This window comes from Dryobates pubescens, chromosome 8 (assembly GCF_014839835.1).
Source record: "Dryobates pubescens isolate bDryPub1 chromosome 8, bDryPub1.pri, whole genome shotgun sequence".
Lineage (NCBI taxonomy): Eukaryota > Metazoa > Chordata > Aves > Piciformes > Picidae > Dryobates > Dryobates pubescens.
The window spans coordinates 40339040-40355108 of record NC_071619.1 but is presented as its reverse complement, the minus strand read 5'-3'; the positions used below and the strand labels follow the sequence as shown (position 1 = coordinate 40355108).

Below are 16069 nucleotides of genomic sequence, written 5' to 3'. Positions count from 1 at the left end.
ACTTTCAGCTGCTTTTTGAAGGCAGCTTTCCCATATGATCAGATGAGTTGATGATATATTATCATTTGAGCTTCTCTTGTGAGTTTCCTGTGAGTGCAATGACAAGCTTCCTTGATCAAGTACATGTTGGATTGTGGCATGACACCTGTCTGGTTCATGCTCATACAGTTTCCCTTCTTTGGAAAAGAGTGCATGGAAAAGGATTGATACAGACCAGGCTCTTGCCCTAGTAGGGAGTTTGGACTCATCTGAAGTACTCCCAAAGCTGGGTTACACGTGGTGAGAGGAGCAACTCCCCTCACTGAGCCAGCTGATCTCACAAGAGGTGGGGGAGGTGTGGGCAGAGCTGCAGTGGGCTATTTACATGTGCCAGGAGTGCAGGGATCAAAGATCCCTCTGCACCGAGCAAGGCCAAGCTGAGGCATGTGGTGAGTTGTCTGGGCACGCCATGGCAGTTTGTACAGAAGGATGGACAGGCAGGACCAGCCATGGTTGCTACCCAGGTGAAAGCTGTTGTGGAAAGAAATGTGGTAATCCAGACAGAGGTGCCACACAAACATGTATCTGTGCAGGTCACAGGCTGCAAGGAGTGCCAGAGACTTGCACTGGTGAAAAGTGGCAGTTATGAGAACTGCTGCATCTGCTGTGAACAGGTGGATGATCTGCTCAGCCTCAAGGCAGAGCTGTGTGAGGAGGTCTAAAGGATGAGGAATATCAGGGAGGCCAAACTGGAGATAGACTGGTGGAGCCAGGCTCTGCTCTCCCTGAAACAGAAATGGGGGCACCTGTCTGATAGTACTCAGGATCAGAGGGCCCCTGTATCCTGCCATTGTCAGATCAGAGGCAGTTGACCTGGATGAGTGGGATCAAATGGAGGCTAGTTCATGGTCAAGGCAGCAGATGACCTCCTTCTTTACCCACTTCGCCCCTGCCAGATGCCACTGAAAACCAGGTATGAGGCTCTGGTTGGGAAAGACCAGCCAAATGCAGACATGAAAGGTAGGCAACCTACACCAGAGGTATGTCCACACTCAGAAAAGCCTATCACCCCTATCACAATGTGATCCACAAGAGGAAAAAGAAGGGTTATAGTCATAGGTGGTGGGACAAATCCTGTGACGGGACTTTGGCTATTGATGGATACAAGCTGTTCAGAAGGGACAGGAGGAGCAGAAGCATTGCCCTTCATGTTAAGAAATGGATTGAATGTGAAGAGATGTCCCTAAAGCAAGTCAAAAGCTTATGGGTAGGAATTAGAGATCAAGGCAACAAAGGAAACCTTGTGGTTGCAGTCTGCTACAGGCCTCCTCACCACGAGGAGCCTATGATTGAGCCTACTCCAGCTACAGGAGGCATCGTGCTCTCAGGCTGTTGTTCTGCTGGGGGAATTCCATCACCCTGACATTTTCCTGAAAAATAACACAGTGAGCTGTAAGCAATCCAGGAGGGTCCTGGAGTGCCTTGATAATAACTTGAGACAAGAAATAGACGGTCCTACCCAAGGAGATGTGTAAGGGGTTAACAGTCTGCTTTCCCAACCCATCTCGCTCCACATAGGTGGGAGGGAAAGTAATGCAAAAAACCCTCCAGGTTGAGATAAAGAGCTTGAATGAGATAAATGAGATCATCCAAAGTGCAATTACCTTAGCCTGTTTGCAGAAAAAATGCAACAAATATAGAAACAGAAGCAGCAGAAGCCAGTGCCCAACTCTTTGTTCCCCATCTTGTGCCAACCCAGTGGAAAAGACCAGCACACCACATCCAGGACTGAAAGCAGCAACTGGAACAGGAAGCCTCTCATGCTACAATCTGAACTTCAAGCTTTCATTTTGAAGCTGGCATGACAGAAATATGGTATTGAATATCATCAGCAGATGCAACTCAACCCATGCAATACTGGATTTATTTGTCACCAGGGATGACAAGACTGGAGGCAGCGGGGCTGCATCGTGCAATGGTGGAATTCACAGTACTAAGGAACATGACTCAGTCAAGGAGCATAGCCAGGACCCTGAATTTCAGAAAAGCAAACTTCCAGCTCTTCAGTCAATAGGACACCATGGGAAATGGGGATAGGGGAGCAGAACTGAGCTGGAAGATGTTTAAGGACATGTTCCATAGAACACAAAAGATCTTGATTCCCAGGCATAAGAAATCTAGCAAGGAAGGGAAGAGAACAGCATGGCTAAGATGAGACCTGCTGGTCAAACTAAAAGGCAAGAAGGAGCTGTAAAGGCAGTGGAAGCAGGGACAGGTATCCTGGGAAAAGTATTGAGATGCTGACAAGGCTCTGAGCAACCTGATCTAGTGGAAGATGTCTCTGCTCACTGCAGTGGGGTTGGACTAGATGACCTTTGGAGGTTCATCTTAACCCAAACTTTTCTGATTCTACATGTTTGAACGCAGAAATCTGGGAATGCTTCTTGGGTATGTAGCCAATATCTTTCACAGAACTACTATGGTTGGACCTGTCAGATCATTAAGTCCAACCATTATTTAAATCTAGCAGGGCCAATACTACACCATATCTTTGAGCACCATATCTAGATGGCTTTTGTATACATTCAGGGATGGGGATTCAACCACTTCCCTGGGCAGCCTGCTCCAGGGTTTGATAACCATTTTGGTATAGATTTTTTTCCCTAATATCCAACCTAAACCTCCCCTGGCATAACATGATGTAATTTCCTTTTGTCCTATTAGTTGTGAGAAGAGACCAGCACCCACCTGTCTACAGCCTCCTTTCAGGTAGTTGTAGAGTGCAAGGTGGTCTCCCCTCAGCTTCTATTTATCCAGACTGAACAACCCCAGCTCCCTCAGCTGCTCCCCATAAGACTTACTCTCCAGACCCTTCACTGGTTTTGTTGCCCTTCTCTGGTCCTGCCTCAGCACCTCAATATCACAGTTATACTGCAGTACCCCAAACTGAATCCAGTGCTGAAGGTGTGGTCTCACCAGTGCTGAGCATTGGGGGACAATTGTCTCTAGTCCTGTTTGCATCAATTCACATATAGAAAACCAAAACAATAATTTCCTATTAAATTCGTTATGATTTGGATATAGTGCTTCTGGGAAGCTAGAAAGCTGTGAAGCTAATTGAAATGAAATGAGAGCAGAATAGTGGCAGCTTCTTGTGGTGTTTGCTGTTTTCTGCAGGAGTGTTTACATCTGTCTGTTAACTTTCCCATAGTGCTCGGAGAGCTGTGGATGAAGATGAAGAATCAGTAGAGGAGCGTCGGACTGTGTGCAACATCTGGATGGCTGGAATGAGAGGCTTAACTGGAAGAGAAGCAGCTTCCCTCATTGTGGAGGAAGCCAGGGGACTTCTCCAGCAGGATTTGGCACTGATGGGAGTGCAGTGGAACCCAGAATCTTTTCTTGAGACTGATACATCCTCTACAATCAGCAGCGAGTCAGAACTTGAGGACAAACTGCACAGATCAAGTGGAGAGCGCTCTTCTGAGTCTTCAAGGGTGTTCAACAGAAAAGGGTGCAGAGTTCAACATCAGAATGGCCTTGGTTTTCAGACTGGAAACATATCAAATATTAAAAAGGGATATAAAAGGAGACTAAGCAGTAGTACAGAAAACTCCAGACTTGAGAGTGAAGTCCTAGGCAGAAGACAGGTTGAAGCAGCGGAAGGCAGTGACAATATCGTGTGTACCGCTAGGAAGCGGCCAAATATGTGCAAAGATAACGAAAATGTAGAAGCAATTTCTCTGGGCAAAACCAAGACAGATTCCACAAGATCAGTTCCACAGCTCCCTGCTGAACAGCTTAAAACACCAACACTGAGAGCAAAGTCTTCAGCCTCTAGGTTGATCAAAAGCACAGGCATGCATTTAAACCAGAAAAGGAACAAAAATACTGTTTCAAAACAACAGAGATCACTTCTTGAAGACTCAAATATGCTTAGCATAGACACAGGGAAGCTGCCTGCTTTCCACCCCGACATCCCCACTGACAATTTTTTTCTAGACCAAAATAATAAAGAATTTATGGAAACAAGATCTGTAACTCACAAAGTCTCAAATTCTGTCCAGACGAGGGAAATCAGTCCTGAGAGGAAAGATAAAATGGAAGGGTTTTGGACAAAGCCTTCCACCAGCTGTGATGAAGGTATGCCTAAGGGGAGAGCATCTTTTCAGGCACCTGTTAGAAGACCGAATACTCCACACCTCAATGTGGAAACACATAATATTGTAGGAAGTCTTGTAACACCTGGTAGTGCTAGGACACAGAGAAATGAACATACTGATGATAAGCAGATTAAAATTAATGAAGTTCAAGCAGATGTGAGCTGTGCTGAGATGGTGGTTGGTAAGCAGCAGATGGCTCTAGGCACAGATCACTGTAATGTAGCTGCTAGCTGCTCTGGAAGTGAACATGTCTCTCATGGCAGCAGTAGAATACAGAAGCCTGTATGTTTTTGTGCTGGGGAGGATATATCCTGCTGTGTTCAGATTCAGAATGGTTACAAAAATGGTAGTGAAAAGCCCAGTGGAATATTGTTACAAGCTGGAGTGCTGCAGAAAGCCAACAGTCATCCTAAGGATTTTGTGAAAAACTCTCTAGTAAAATCCAAAGGTGTTTGTTCTACAGACGGTGTTCAGAATGGTCCATCCTCTGGTCTGTTTTCTGACTCTAGAGACTTTGAAGACAGCTTCCAGTTGGATACTCAAACTGAGATGATAATAAAACAGGAGGGAGCAGCTGGAATGACGGGACAGCAGGGAATACAAGGTTCAGAACTAGCAGCAATACCATGGCAGGCAGTCTCTGAGAAACTAAGCACTTTGCAAACTGATGACGCTGGTGCTGAAGGACTGGCTCCAACAGTTAGGAAACTGGGCTTATCCAATCCTGTCACAGCAAATAATGTTACAAAAGACACAGCTCAGCACTGCAGTAATAAAGTTTTGGATTCTGGAGGCCTTAATTTACAGCCTGTAGCAAATGAAATAGAATCTGCACTTCGCCTTAAAGAAAGCGACTTCTCGGTGACTGACTCCCAGCTACACAGTTTTCTACAAGATTACCAGACCCAAAATTCAATGAAAGGAGAGAGTGTGTCTAAAACCTTCAATAAAGAAACCCCACTTTCTGGTAGAGAACATAATGTACAAGTAGAATGCCACCCTGTACCTGAAACAAGCCTGAATATGAGTGATAGCTTGCTGTTTGATGATAGCTTCAGTGATGTCAGTGACCTTTCAGCTGTTCACATCATGGAAGATGACAGAAAGGACCCTGTGGAGAAGCAAGAAGGTTTTCTTCCTCCAGATGGTCTTTTGCAGAACCCAGGGCCTGTTCAGAATGAATTTGGCTTCAGTGTCAATCAGAAAGAGCATGAGGATCCTGCTCAGTGTAATAATGTGTCTTTAGCATTTTCTGATCTTATAGCTGAAGTTTTAGATCATGCAAACTCTCCATCTTTTCTGGAAGACCTTCCTTCTACGTGTCGTGGTCAGTCAGGATTAAGAAAGCCCCCAGAGATTTGTAACAATTACTCTAGACCAAAGGATTTATTCGGAGATCAAGGCGAGAGGCTCCAGAGAAGCCAGCAAGCTTTAGACAAGAAAACCAATCCCGTGGTGTGGACTGACCACTCTTTTGAACTGAGCCCAGGGTTGCAGGATGCATTAGACAAGTGGCCTAGTCCCTCAGGCATTGAAGCAGTTTCAGCAGGCTCCCATTTGAAAGGACAATTAGTTGTTCCTATTGCTAATCAAGAGCCAGATCCAGTTTTTGAATCTGACCGTTGTCAGCCAGAGCCTTTGTGTACTTTCCAGGGTTTTAAAAGCTTTTGCAAAGTTAAAGAAAATGAAACGGAAAACTCTGGTCTTCAGAAAACTGATTGGATAACACTTCCACTCAAAGGAAGCAATGGAACATCCTGTCCTCCACCAGAAAGCAATAATGGGCTTATTCCTCCAACACCACCTGAGGAGCTTTTTCCGAAGAGTTCTGTTTCTCTGTCTGTGAAATCTTCAAGGAAGAGACAAGTTGCCTGCATGAGCGAAGGGCAGCTGATTCAGCCACAGCAGAGGAGCGAGGGCAATGCTGAGCAGCAGGTAAAAACACTCCAGCTCAATCTCAGGAGTCTAAACCCAGTTGAGAGTGATGAGATAAAAGATGATTCCACTATAGACCAAGGCTTTTCACTGCAGCTGTCTCAGGACGTGTTTCCACTCGTTCCCTTAAGTGCCGAAAGTTTCACTATCATTGATGTCGCCAGCGACAAGGCACTGTTCCAGACGTTCCTGGCTGAATGGAAGGAGAAAACCAGGTTCTCCATCTCGGTGGCATGCGAAAGAACAAAGCGCCTTTTGTCTCCCAAATCAACAATTGGTGGCAAATTCAAAACAGGTCAGTTCTGTGTTCCAGCACGTTGGTTTTGTGAGCAGCAGGGTGGCATCTTTAGCTTAAAGCAGGAGTGGGGAAGGAAAGGGTTTGCAACTACAGGCTGGGGTCAGAGTGGCTGGAGAGTGGCCAGGCAGAGAGGGACCTAGAGATGCTGGTCGGTGGTAGGCTGAACATGAGCCTGCAGTGTGCCCAGGCAGCCAAGAGGGCCAATGGCATCCTGGCCTTCATCAGGAACAGTGTGGCCAGCAGGAGCAGGGAGGTCATTCTACCCCTGTACACTGCGCTGGTTAGGCCACACCTTGAGTCCTGTGTCCAGTTCTGGGCCCCTCAGTTTAGGAAAGATGTTGAGTTGCTGGAAGGTGTCCAGAGAAGGGCAACAAAGCCGGGGAGGGGTCTGGAGCACAGCCCTATGAGGAGAGGCTGAGGGAGCTAGGGTTGCTTAGCCTGCAGAAGAGGAGGCTCAGGGGAGACCTTCTTGCTGTCTACAACTGCCTGAAGGGAGGTTGTAGACAGGCAGAGGTTGGTCTCTTCTCCCAGGCAGCCAGCACCAGAACAAGAGGACACAGTCTCAAGCTGTGCCAGGGGAGGTTTAGATTGGGTGTTAGGAGGAAATTCTACACAGAGTGATTGCCCATTGGAATGGGCTGCCCGAGGAGGTGGTAGAGTCACCATCATTGGAGGTGTTCAGGAGAAGACTTGATAGGGTGCTTGGTGCCATGGTTTAATTGATTAGGTGGTGTTGGATTGGTTGATAGGTTGGATGTGATGATCTTGAAGGTCTCTTCCAACCTGGTCTGGTCTATTCCATTCTATTGTATTCTAAGGCAAATGACTGATTGTAGTGGTTTGAGCTGTAACTGGAGTTTAAGAGCTCAGATGGTAGCAAAAAAACAACCAAGAATTTCCCCCCTCCAACTCCCAAAGAAACTGGAGGTAAATCTACCAAGAAATAATCTGGAGTCAGTTCGGAAGTAGGAGAAGTAAATTTTTTATCAAACTGTATATATATAGCAGTAAGAGAGGTTTACAAGGGTAAGGAATACTGATGAATAGGACAATACGCAAAACCAAATGTGGATGGCCTTGTATCTCCCTCGGTGTGTGTGGATTTCAGTCCTTTAGGGAAGCCTGGATGCAGCAGGGAGAAGATCAGGCCTGACCACGTGGCAGAACCAGGAGTCCAGCAGTGGCTGTTGGTCCTTTCAAGCAGGCAAGGCAGGAGCCAAAAGAGCGAATGGCCACAGTGTCTTCCTTTTTATAGGCTTGCTGGACAGGGAGGGGGAGTGGAACAGACCAGCTTCAACCCAGGGGACCCCTCCTTCTGGGAGGGGGAAATCAAGTCCCTCTCTGTTCACCTGGATTAGGTTTCTTTTGTCACCTGGGGAAGCAGGGCTCTCCCAGCCCTCCCCCAGGATGGGTGTAACCCAGCACACTGATACTAACTGAATATTGTCAGTCTCAGTAAAATGAAGGAACTGAGTGTTAGTAGAGGATAGAGGATTGGTGTCAACCATTTCACTGCTAGGTCTTTAGTGTTAGGAGCTTCATTTCATGGGAGACTAGCTAAATATTCTTAAAATTTCATGGTGTATCTAATTTAAAGTGGATCTGCCTTGTGCAATGCTGGTATCATGTGTATCTTTCCACGTCACACACAAGTTTTAGTGCAATTGACAATTACAGATGAATTGTAAGTTAAAAAAAAAAAGGATAACATTTATTTTTTAAAAAATATAAATAAATTATATTAAATTTAAAAATTAACTGTACAGATTGTTCCATGTCACAACTGGGCAGTGTTGCTTGCATGACTGTCTCTGAACCAAGGTTAAATGTTTTTGAGTTTGCAAAAAGTAAACTTGGTTTGAGCTGGGGTTGCTTAGCCTGAAGAAGAGGAGGTTCAGGGGAGACCTTCTTGCTGTCTACAACTACCTGAAGGGAGGTTGTAGCCAGGTGGGGGTTGGTCCCAGGCAACCAGCACCAGAACAAGAGGACACAGTCTCAAGCTGCGCCAGGGGAGGTTTAGGCTGGATGTTAGGAAGAAATTCTTCATAGAGAGAGTGATTGGCCATTGGAATGTGCTGTCCAGGGAGGTGGTGAAGTCACCATTATTGGAGGTGTTTAGGAGGAGACTTTATGGGGTGCTTGGTTGCGTGGTTTAGTTGCTTAGATGGTGTTGGATGATGGGTTGGACGCGATGGTCTTGAAGGTTTCTTCCAACCTGGTCTGGTCTATTCTATTCTATTCTATTCCCATGTGGAATTCAGCTCAGTCTCTAATTTGTTCAAATATTACTTCAGTGTTTTCTGCAGAATTATTCAGATGCTGTGGTTTGCTACTGCAGCTGTATACTCTTCCATTAAAATACAGTTAAGCAGAGTTAGATTCTTTACTGTCCACTGTCAGTTTCTTAACTATCAACATATCTTTTTTACTGACAAATGTGAAGTATTTTTCAGAATGGGAGAAGGGAATACATTTCTGTCTCAACTCTTGAAGAGATTCCTAAGTAAGGCCACAGTTTTGTAGGAATGCTATATGTATGTGTGCTGGGTTGAAGTTTCCCCCAGCATTAACTCAGCCAGACTAACTCAGTTAGAAGCAAATGAAGCTGTATTTGCAAGCAAAAACTACAGTCTGCAATGGAATGCAATGAATGTGTACAACACACACAGGAGTTACAATATTATACAGGTATTTACCATTAGCAAATAACAAGGAAACCTCCTTGGTCCAAAAGACCAGGGAAGCTGCGATTTAGCAACGTCGGAGATGATTGGAATCAATACGGCTGACCAATATGATCGGGTACTGATCCTTTATTGTTCCAGTATTGCAGGCCTATGGCGCAGGCCTATGGTGAGAGCATAGCACAGTAAAGTAGAGCATGGAAGGAGAAGGGATAGGACAGGCAGAAGAAGAAGTACGTAGCAAGGGAAACCACAACTTATATAAACTCAGGGTGCATTGTTGGCATGGACTCATTGGTTCCTTATGAGTGACCACACATCACACCGTTATAGATTATTGGTCCAACTACTGATGACACGCGAGGTTTGTTGATGCAGGGGCATGTCTTGTTGTCCCAAGATAACTTGCTATGTTTCTAGCTACCAGTGTCTTGTTTTAGTTACAGTGCTGCAAGACAGCACTGTTTTGGCATAGTGGTAGCTGGCTCTGCACTTATGCTGAGCATGGCCTACCACCATGTCAGGCTCTAGGCCTGCACTGCCAGATTGCTCACACTGCTCGTCGCTGGCATTCCCACACTGCTTCACTGCCCCCCACCCCAATACCTCTCTCTCTTCCCCTGTACCAAGACAGAGAGGATTTTGAGAGAGAAAGCAGTGTTAGTCTTATCTGAAGGTCAGCCAGGAGCATTATCTCCCAGGTGAAGCAAAACAGCCAGGATCAGAGAAGAGAAAAGGAATGGGAATGGAAGTGAAATGTGAAGAATTGTTAGGATACAGCTTCTCTTATCCCAGGCTTTCATCCAATGAATTTGTTTAGAACAATCTTTTGTTTTCCTTTTTACACCCAAGAGTGATTTATTTATATTTTTCTACGTTTCTCCTCGGAATCTGCAGCTAAATTTTAAAGGCATAGCCTAAAGCTACCACAGTATGGCTCATAGAATCATAGAATAACTAAGGTTTGAAAAGACCTTTGTGATCATAAAGTCCAACTGTTAACACCGCAGCCAACAAACTGTGTCCCAAAGTGACATGTCTATGCATTTTTTTGACATCTGTAGGGATGGTGACTCCACCACTTCCCTTGGCAGCCTGTTCCAATGCTTGCCCACCCTGTCAGTAAAGAAATTTTTCCTAACATCCATCCTAAACCTCCCCTGGTGCAACTTGAGGCAGTTTCCTCTCATCCTATCACTTTTTACAAGGAGAAGAGACCAACACCCACCACCAGGTGGTGGTTGTAGTAGCTGTAGAGAGTGAGGAGGTCTGTCCTCAGCTTAATTTTCTCCAGACTAAACCACCCCAGTTCTCTCAGCTGCCTCTCATAAGGTTCTTGCTGTTAAGAGAAAGTTTTGTTATTCCAAACATGGATTTTTGTTGTTGTTGTGGTGTTTTGTTTGTTTTCTCAAAAGAAACACAGATTTTTCTCCCTAGAGATAATAATCATGGTGTATATTAACTTGTAAGAAAATCAGGCTCAGATGTCTGTATTTTTCCACTATCCAAACTCTTCTATATTTATGAATGCCATTTCATGATTGTAACAAAATGAATGATTCCTTTAGTAGGTTCTCCTCAGGAGATGCAAGTTAAAGATGATGGATTTCCTGTCCAAGGCTGTGAAGACACCTTAGTAGTTGGACTAGCGGTATGTTGGGGTGGAAAAGATGCCTACTACATCTCTTTGCAGCAGATACAAGACCAGACTGGTAAGTGAGCAGACAGGCTCTGCTGTTGTAAACAGCACTGCATTTCAGGAAACTATCTGCAGCAGATAGGGTTTTTTTTAAGTGTTTTGAGTATCCCAAACCCAGCTCAGCTTGGTGATTGAGTGACTTAGCCCTTTTATCCCGCAGTCTTAAGTGTTGAAGACCTTTGGATGTATTTCTGTGGCTACATCTATGCTACTGTACAATAAGACCAGGTAATTCACTCAAGCACTGGACTGCTGGACGTGCTTATGGCTAAAATGTTATGGTTGCCATGCTGTCTTTGGCATGCTTGCTTTTCTCTTTCCACCTCTTCCAGTTTTTACTCTCTAGAACACCTGAATGCTGAGCATAATCCCATATGTGGGTGTGGTGGTTTGAGCCTTAACTGGGATTTAAGAGCTCAGATGGGGGCAAGGCTGAGAATCCCTCCCCTGCTCTCTTTTCCTCTTTCCTGATTGAGAGGGGAAAAAAAAAGGGAAGGGCAAATCTACCAAGAAATAGTTTGGAGTCAGCTTGGAAGTAGAGAGGTAACACATTTTCTTTGAACAATAAAAAAAATATATATAAATAAAAAACAATAACAGGAAGGGTTCACAAGGGTAAGGAGCAAGGATGGATGGGGAAAGTCCTTTGGAGTCCTTTGAAGAAGTGTGGAAGTAGCAGGGAGGAGGACCAGGCCTGACCACATGGCAGAGAAGCAGGAAGCCAGCAGCAGTCCTCTCGTCCAGGCAAGGCAGGAGCCAAAAGAGCTAATGGCTGCAGTGTCTTCCTCTTTATAGGCTTGCTGGACAGGGAGGGGGAGTGGAACAGACTAACTCAATTTCCCAGGGGGAAACCTCCCTCCAGAGATGGGCGAAGCCCTCCCTGCCCTGCTTTCAGGATGGGTGTAACCCATTACAGTGGGCTCATGGCTAGGGTTTGATTCCTGGCTCTCCTTTGTTTAGTAGTACAGGCATAACATGTTCCTTTGGGGAGTCATGTCTGCTTTGATAAAATATATAATAGTATGGATTTGTTGTTGTTTGTTTAGACTCCAACTGCAGGTTTTTATGCTTTGGGTGACTGTGTTCAAGACTTTTCTCTTGCCATTCTTATCACACAGTGGGGTTGAAAGAGGAATTTTTGCTTGTATGTCCTGTCTTAGAAATCAGTATGAGTTTGGCACCACCACCTTTGGACAAGAACCTATCTGTAGCAGAGAGACTGTATCACCTGCAGCTGTACCTTCAGAAGAAGCCCAAGCAGGAGCGCTCACTTGTCATGTATAACTTCATTCAGCACTACAAGACTCTGGTGATGGCTTGTGGCATCTCTTTGGAAGGAAGTTTTGAGGACCCGAAGGTTTGCAGGAATAATACATTTAGCTTGGGTAAAACTTCTAGTTTAAACACACCAATGGGAAGACAGGAGTATCTGGTACTCTCCTTCTGTTATTTGGATTTGAATGTGCACTGCTGTCAGGGGGTTTAGTGGAATTTTCTTCCAGTGGCAACATATTTAGAGGAGAATTCTTTTGCTCTGTGTGTTCATAGTGCCCATCAGAAAAACAGAGTAGGTTCAGTTATAGGTTAACACATTTATCCTTTATGCCTGATTGCTTGGGTGGGTAGAATGAGGCTGAATCTCTCCCCTGCTCAAGTGGACAGTGCTGAACTCCTTATTTTGTTGCAGTAAGAAGTTTAAGACTAAAATGACAGAAGTGCTTTTGTGGTCAAATTCATATCATATCATGATATCAGTCAGAGTTGGAAGGGACCACAAGGATCAGCTAGTTCCAACCCCCCCTGCCATGGGCAGGGACACCCCACGCTAGATCAGGCTGGCCAGAGCCTCATCCAGCCTGCTCTTAAACACCTCCAGGGACAGGGCCTCAACCACCTCCCTGGGCAACCCATTCCAGGGCTTCACCACTCTCATGGTGAAGAACTTCCTCCTTATGTCAAATACAGCCTTTTGCTGGCAGTATGTTTGCACTAACCTCTTCTGCTAGGGCTCACACCTCCTCTCCTGCCTGGTTGACAGAGCTGCACCAAGAGAAAACTGTGATCCTGACTTTTTAAGGGATTTTCTTCTAAGAATAATTTGTTAAAAGTTGAAGGTGTCAGGCTGTGTTGTCATTACTTTGACACAAATGTGGAGGGTTTTATGTGCCAACCTGAGACTGTTCTTTGGGCCACTGGCACAGTTTGGGGATCTCTTTTCTTGATTTAGATGTGCATCTCTCTGCTGTCTAAAGAAAAAAAGATTAGTCATATCCATAATTATTACCTCTTCACGTCCAGCCTGAATCTCCCTACCTCCAGCTTCATTCCATTCCCCCTAGTCCTACCACTACCTGAGAGCCTGAGAAGTCCCTCCCCAGCCTTCTTGTAGGCCCCCTTCAGATACTGGAAGGCCACAATGAGGTCACCTGGGAGCCTTCTCTTCTCCAGACTGAACAGCCCCAACTCCTTCAGTCTGTCCTCACAGGAGAGGTGCTCCAGCCCTCTGCTCATCCTCGTGGCCCTTCTCTGGACACCTTCCAGCACCTCCAGATCCCTCTTGTAATAGGGGCTCCAGAACTGGAGGCAGTACTCGAGGTGGGGTCTCAGCAGAGCTGAGTAGAGGGGGAGATTTTGAGAGCAGACAACTTCGTAAGCAAAGGATTTACCTGCTGTGTGTTGACCAACTTGCTACCACTATTTTCTCAAAACAAAACAATGTCTACATATAATTTCAACAGGCTCAGGGTAGCATTTGTAACTCAGATAAAATACTATAAAGAGTATTCTTCTTGTTAGGGAAAGCTGTAGGTGCATAGAAATTTTTGGTGTTGACATTTAAAGCTTGCATCACGTGGGCTGAACAGCATCATGGCAGTATCTGAGTCTGTAGGTAAGTAGTCAAGGAATTCAACACAAGGATAAGCTTAGCTTCTCATAGTTTCAGAGAAAATGAAAGAGCAGGAAGAACACTGTTCCATGCACTGTCCCCTGTATTAAATGGAGCCATACTCATTTCTTTCAGTGATGCAGTGAATATATACACACAGTCTACCTGTGGTTTTTATCTTCTGCTTGTATGGCAGAGACAATGTTGAAACCTGTGTTTTATCCTATTCTGACACAAGAAACTGAAATGCAACAACTATAAGTGAAGTTGCTTTGAAGACAGTTGGAGGGATGAGGCTTACAGAGAATAAAATTTGCCTTGCAGAATTCTTGGTGCTAGTGCTGACGTGCAAAAAACAGGAGAGCTCAGCTTGACTACTATTATAGATCAACAGCAGGTTTTGATTCTTACAAAGTCAGTTTTCAGATTGAACATGTTTTGATCCTGATCTTCACATTTAATCCTCTTGGCATTGGCTTTTAATAAATAAAAAAAACCTGAGGACAAGACTCTGAGATGTGTTTAGCTGAGAAGGGATAAGGTTTTCAAATGTATACAGTTAAATTTGTGTGAGAATCAAGCTTTCCAGTGACTTAGGCTCTCTTGCAGGTTCTGTCTGAAGTCATGTAGCGTTTCCACAAATTAATTCCAGTCTGCCTGCTAAATCAAATAAACCAATCTGTGTCCATTTCTGGGCCCCTCAATTTAAGAAGGATGTTGAGACATTTGAACGTGTCCAGAGAAGGGCAAGGAGGCTGGGGAGAGGTCTGGAGCACAGCCCTGTGAGGAGAGGCTGAGGGAGCTGGGGTTGCTTAGCCTGGAGAAGAGGAAGCTCAGGGGAGACCTTCTTGCTCTCTACAATTACCTAAAGGGAGGTTGTAGCCAGGCAGAGGTTGGTCTCTTCTCCCAGGCAACCAGCACCAGAACAAGAGGACACAGTCTCAAACTGCACCAGGAGAGGTTCAGGCTGGATGTTAGGAAGAAGTTCTTCATAGAAAGAGAGATTGGCCATTGGAATGTGCTGCCCAGGGAGGTGGTGGAGTCACCATCACTGGAGGTGTTCAAAAAGGGTTTGGACATGGCACTTGAGGCCATGGTTTAGTTAGTCATGAGGTGTTGGGTGACAGGTTGGACTTGATGATCTCCAAGGACTTTTCCAACCTTACTGACTATGTTTCTATAAATCTGCACATAACTTTGCATTAACCCCCAGTTAAATATTTACACTGTATTATGAGAAGTGGAAAAAAGGTCTCATGGAGGACTTCGTTTTTGCAGGTGGCATGTTGGCTGCTTGATTCCGGCTCTAAGGAACGTACACTTCACAACATGGTGACTAACTTTCTCCCCAGTGAGCTACCTCTGCTGGAAGGAGTAGGCACTGGCCAAGGTGTGCAGAGCCTGGGGCTCAGTGCCAGTGAAGATCATACTGGGCGTTACAGAGCAGCGATAGAGTCTGTGCTTGTCTTCAATGTCATGAACCAACTGCATAATGAATTACAGAAGGAACATCTGACAGGTAAAGAGAACTCCTCTGCTTGAGGGCAAAGATGAAGGGTAAGGGTAGCTGGGCTACCACAGGCTGAAGGATCAGTAGGGAAGAGAGGAAATTTGGAAGTTGTTATCTAAGTGTATTCTGTGGCAACATGTTCATTTGTTAAAAGAAAAGACAGAACTTCAGAACTTCTCTTGGAAAGTATGTTTGTTTTGTAAAAGAGAAAAAGAAATACTACATTTTAACTTAAGGTCATTCTGCCCCTGTTCTCAGCACTGGTTAGGCCACACCTTGAGTCCTGTGTCCAGTTCTGGGACCCTCAGTTTAGGAAAGATGTTGAGATGCTGGAACATGTCCAGAGAAGGGTAACAAAGCTGGGGAGAGGCCTTGAGCACAAGCCCTACAAGGAGAAGCTGAGGGAGCTGGGATTGTTTAGACTGGAGAAGAGGAGGCTCAGGGGAGACCTCATTGCTCTCTACAACTGCCTGAAGGCAGGTTGTAGCCAGGAGGGAGTTGGTCTCTTCTCCCAGTCAACCAGCACCAGAACAAGAGGACACAGTCTCAAACTGCACCAGGGGAAGTTTAGGCTGGAGGTGAAGAGAAAGTTCTTCACAGAGAGAGTCGTTCATCATTGGAATGTGCTGCCCAGGGAGGTGGTGGAGTCACCATCCCTGGAGGTGTTCAAGAGGGGATTGGATGTGGCACTCGGTCTTGAGGGATAGGTTGGCCTTGATGATCTTTGAGGTCTCTTCCAACCTTGGTGATACTGTGATACTGTGATATTTATGATCGTGACAGCTAAACCTTGGAACATCTTTAAAGGATGTGGATGGTGGCATAAACTATTGTAAAGTTAGAAAGCTGTACATTAAGCACATTTGTAGTTTATAAAGTGCTGATATATAGAGAGATGTGTGCTTCCTAGGGGAAAA

General features: G+C 45.2%; 1 protein-coding gene across 1 annotated transcript in view; it reads left to right on the top strand.

Moving 5' to 3' along the window:
- Positions 1-16069, top strand: part of POLQ (DNA polymerase theta) — an 84585-nt gene that overhangs the window by 39679 nt on the left and 28837 nt on the right. The window contains exons 17-20 of the mRNA XM_054163329.1: positions 3191-6369; positions 10625-10768; positions 11916-12112; positions 14921-15161. Of these exons, the coding sequence (XP_054019304.1) occupies positions 3191-6369; positions 10625-10768; positions 11916-12112; positions 14921-15161 (3761 nt within the window). The remainder of the gene's footprint in view (positions 1-3190; positions 6370-10624; positions 10769-11915; positions 12113-14920; positions 15162-16069) is intronic.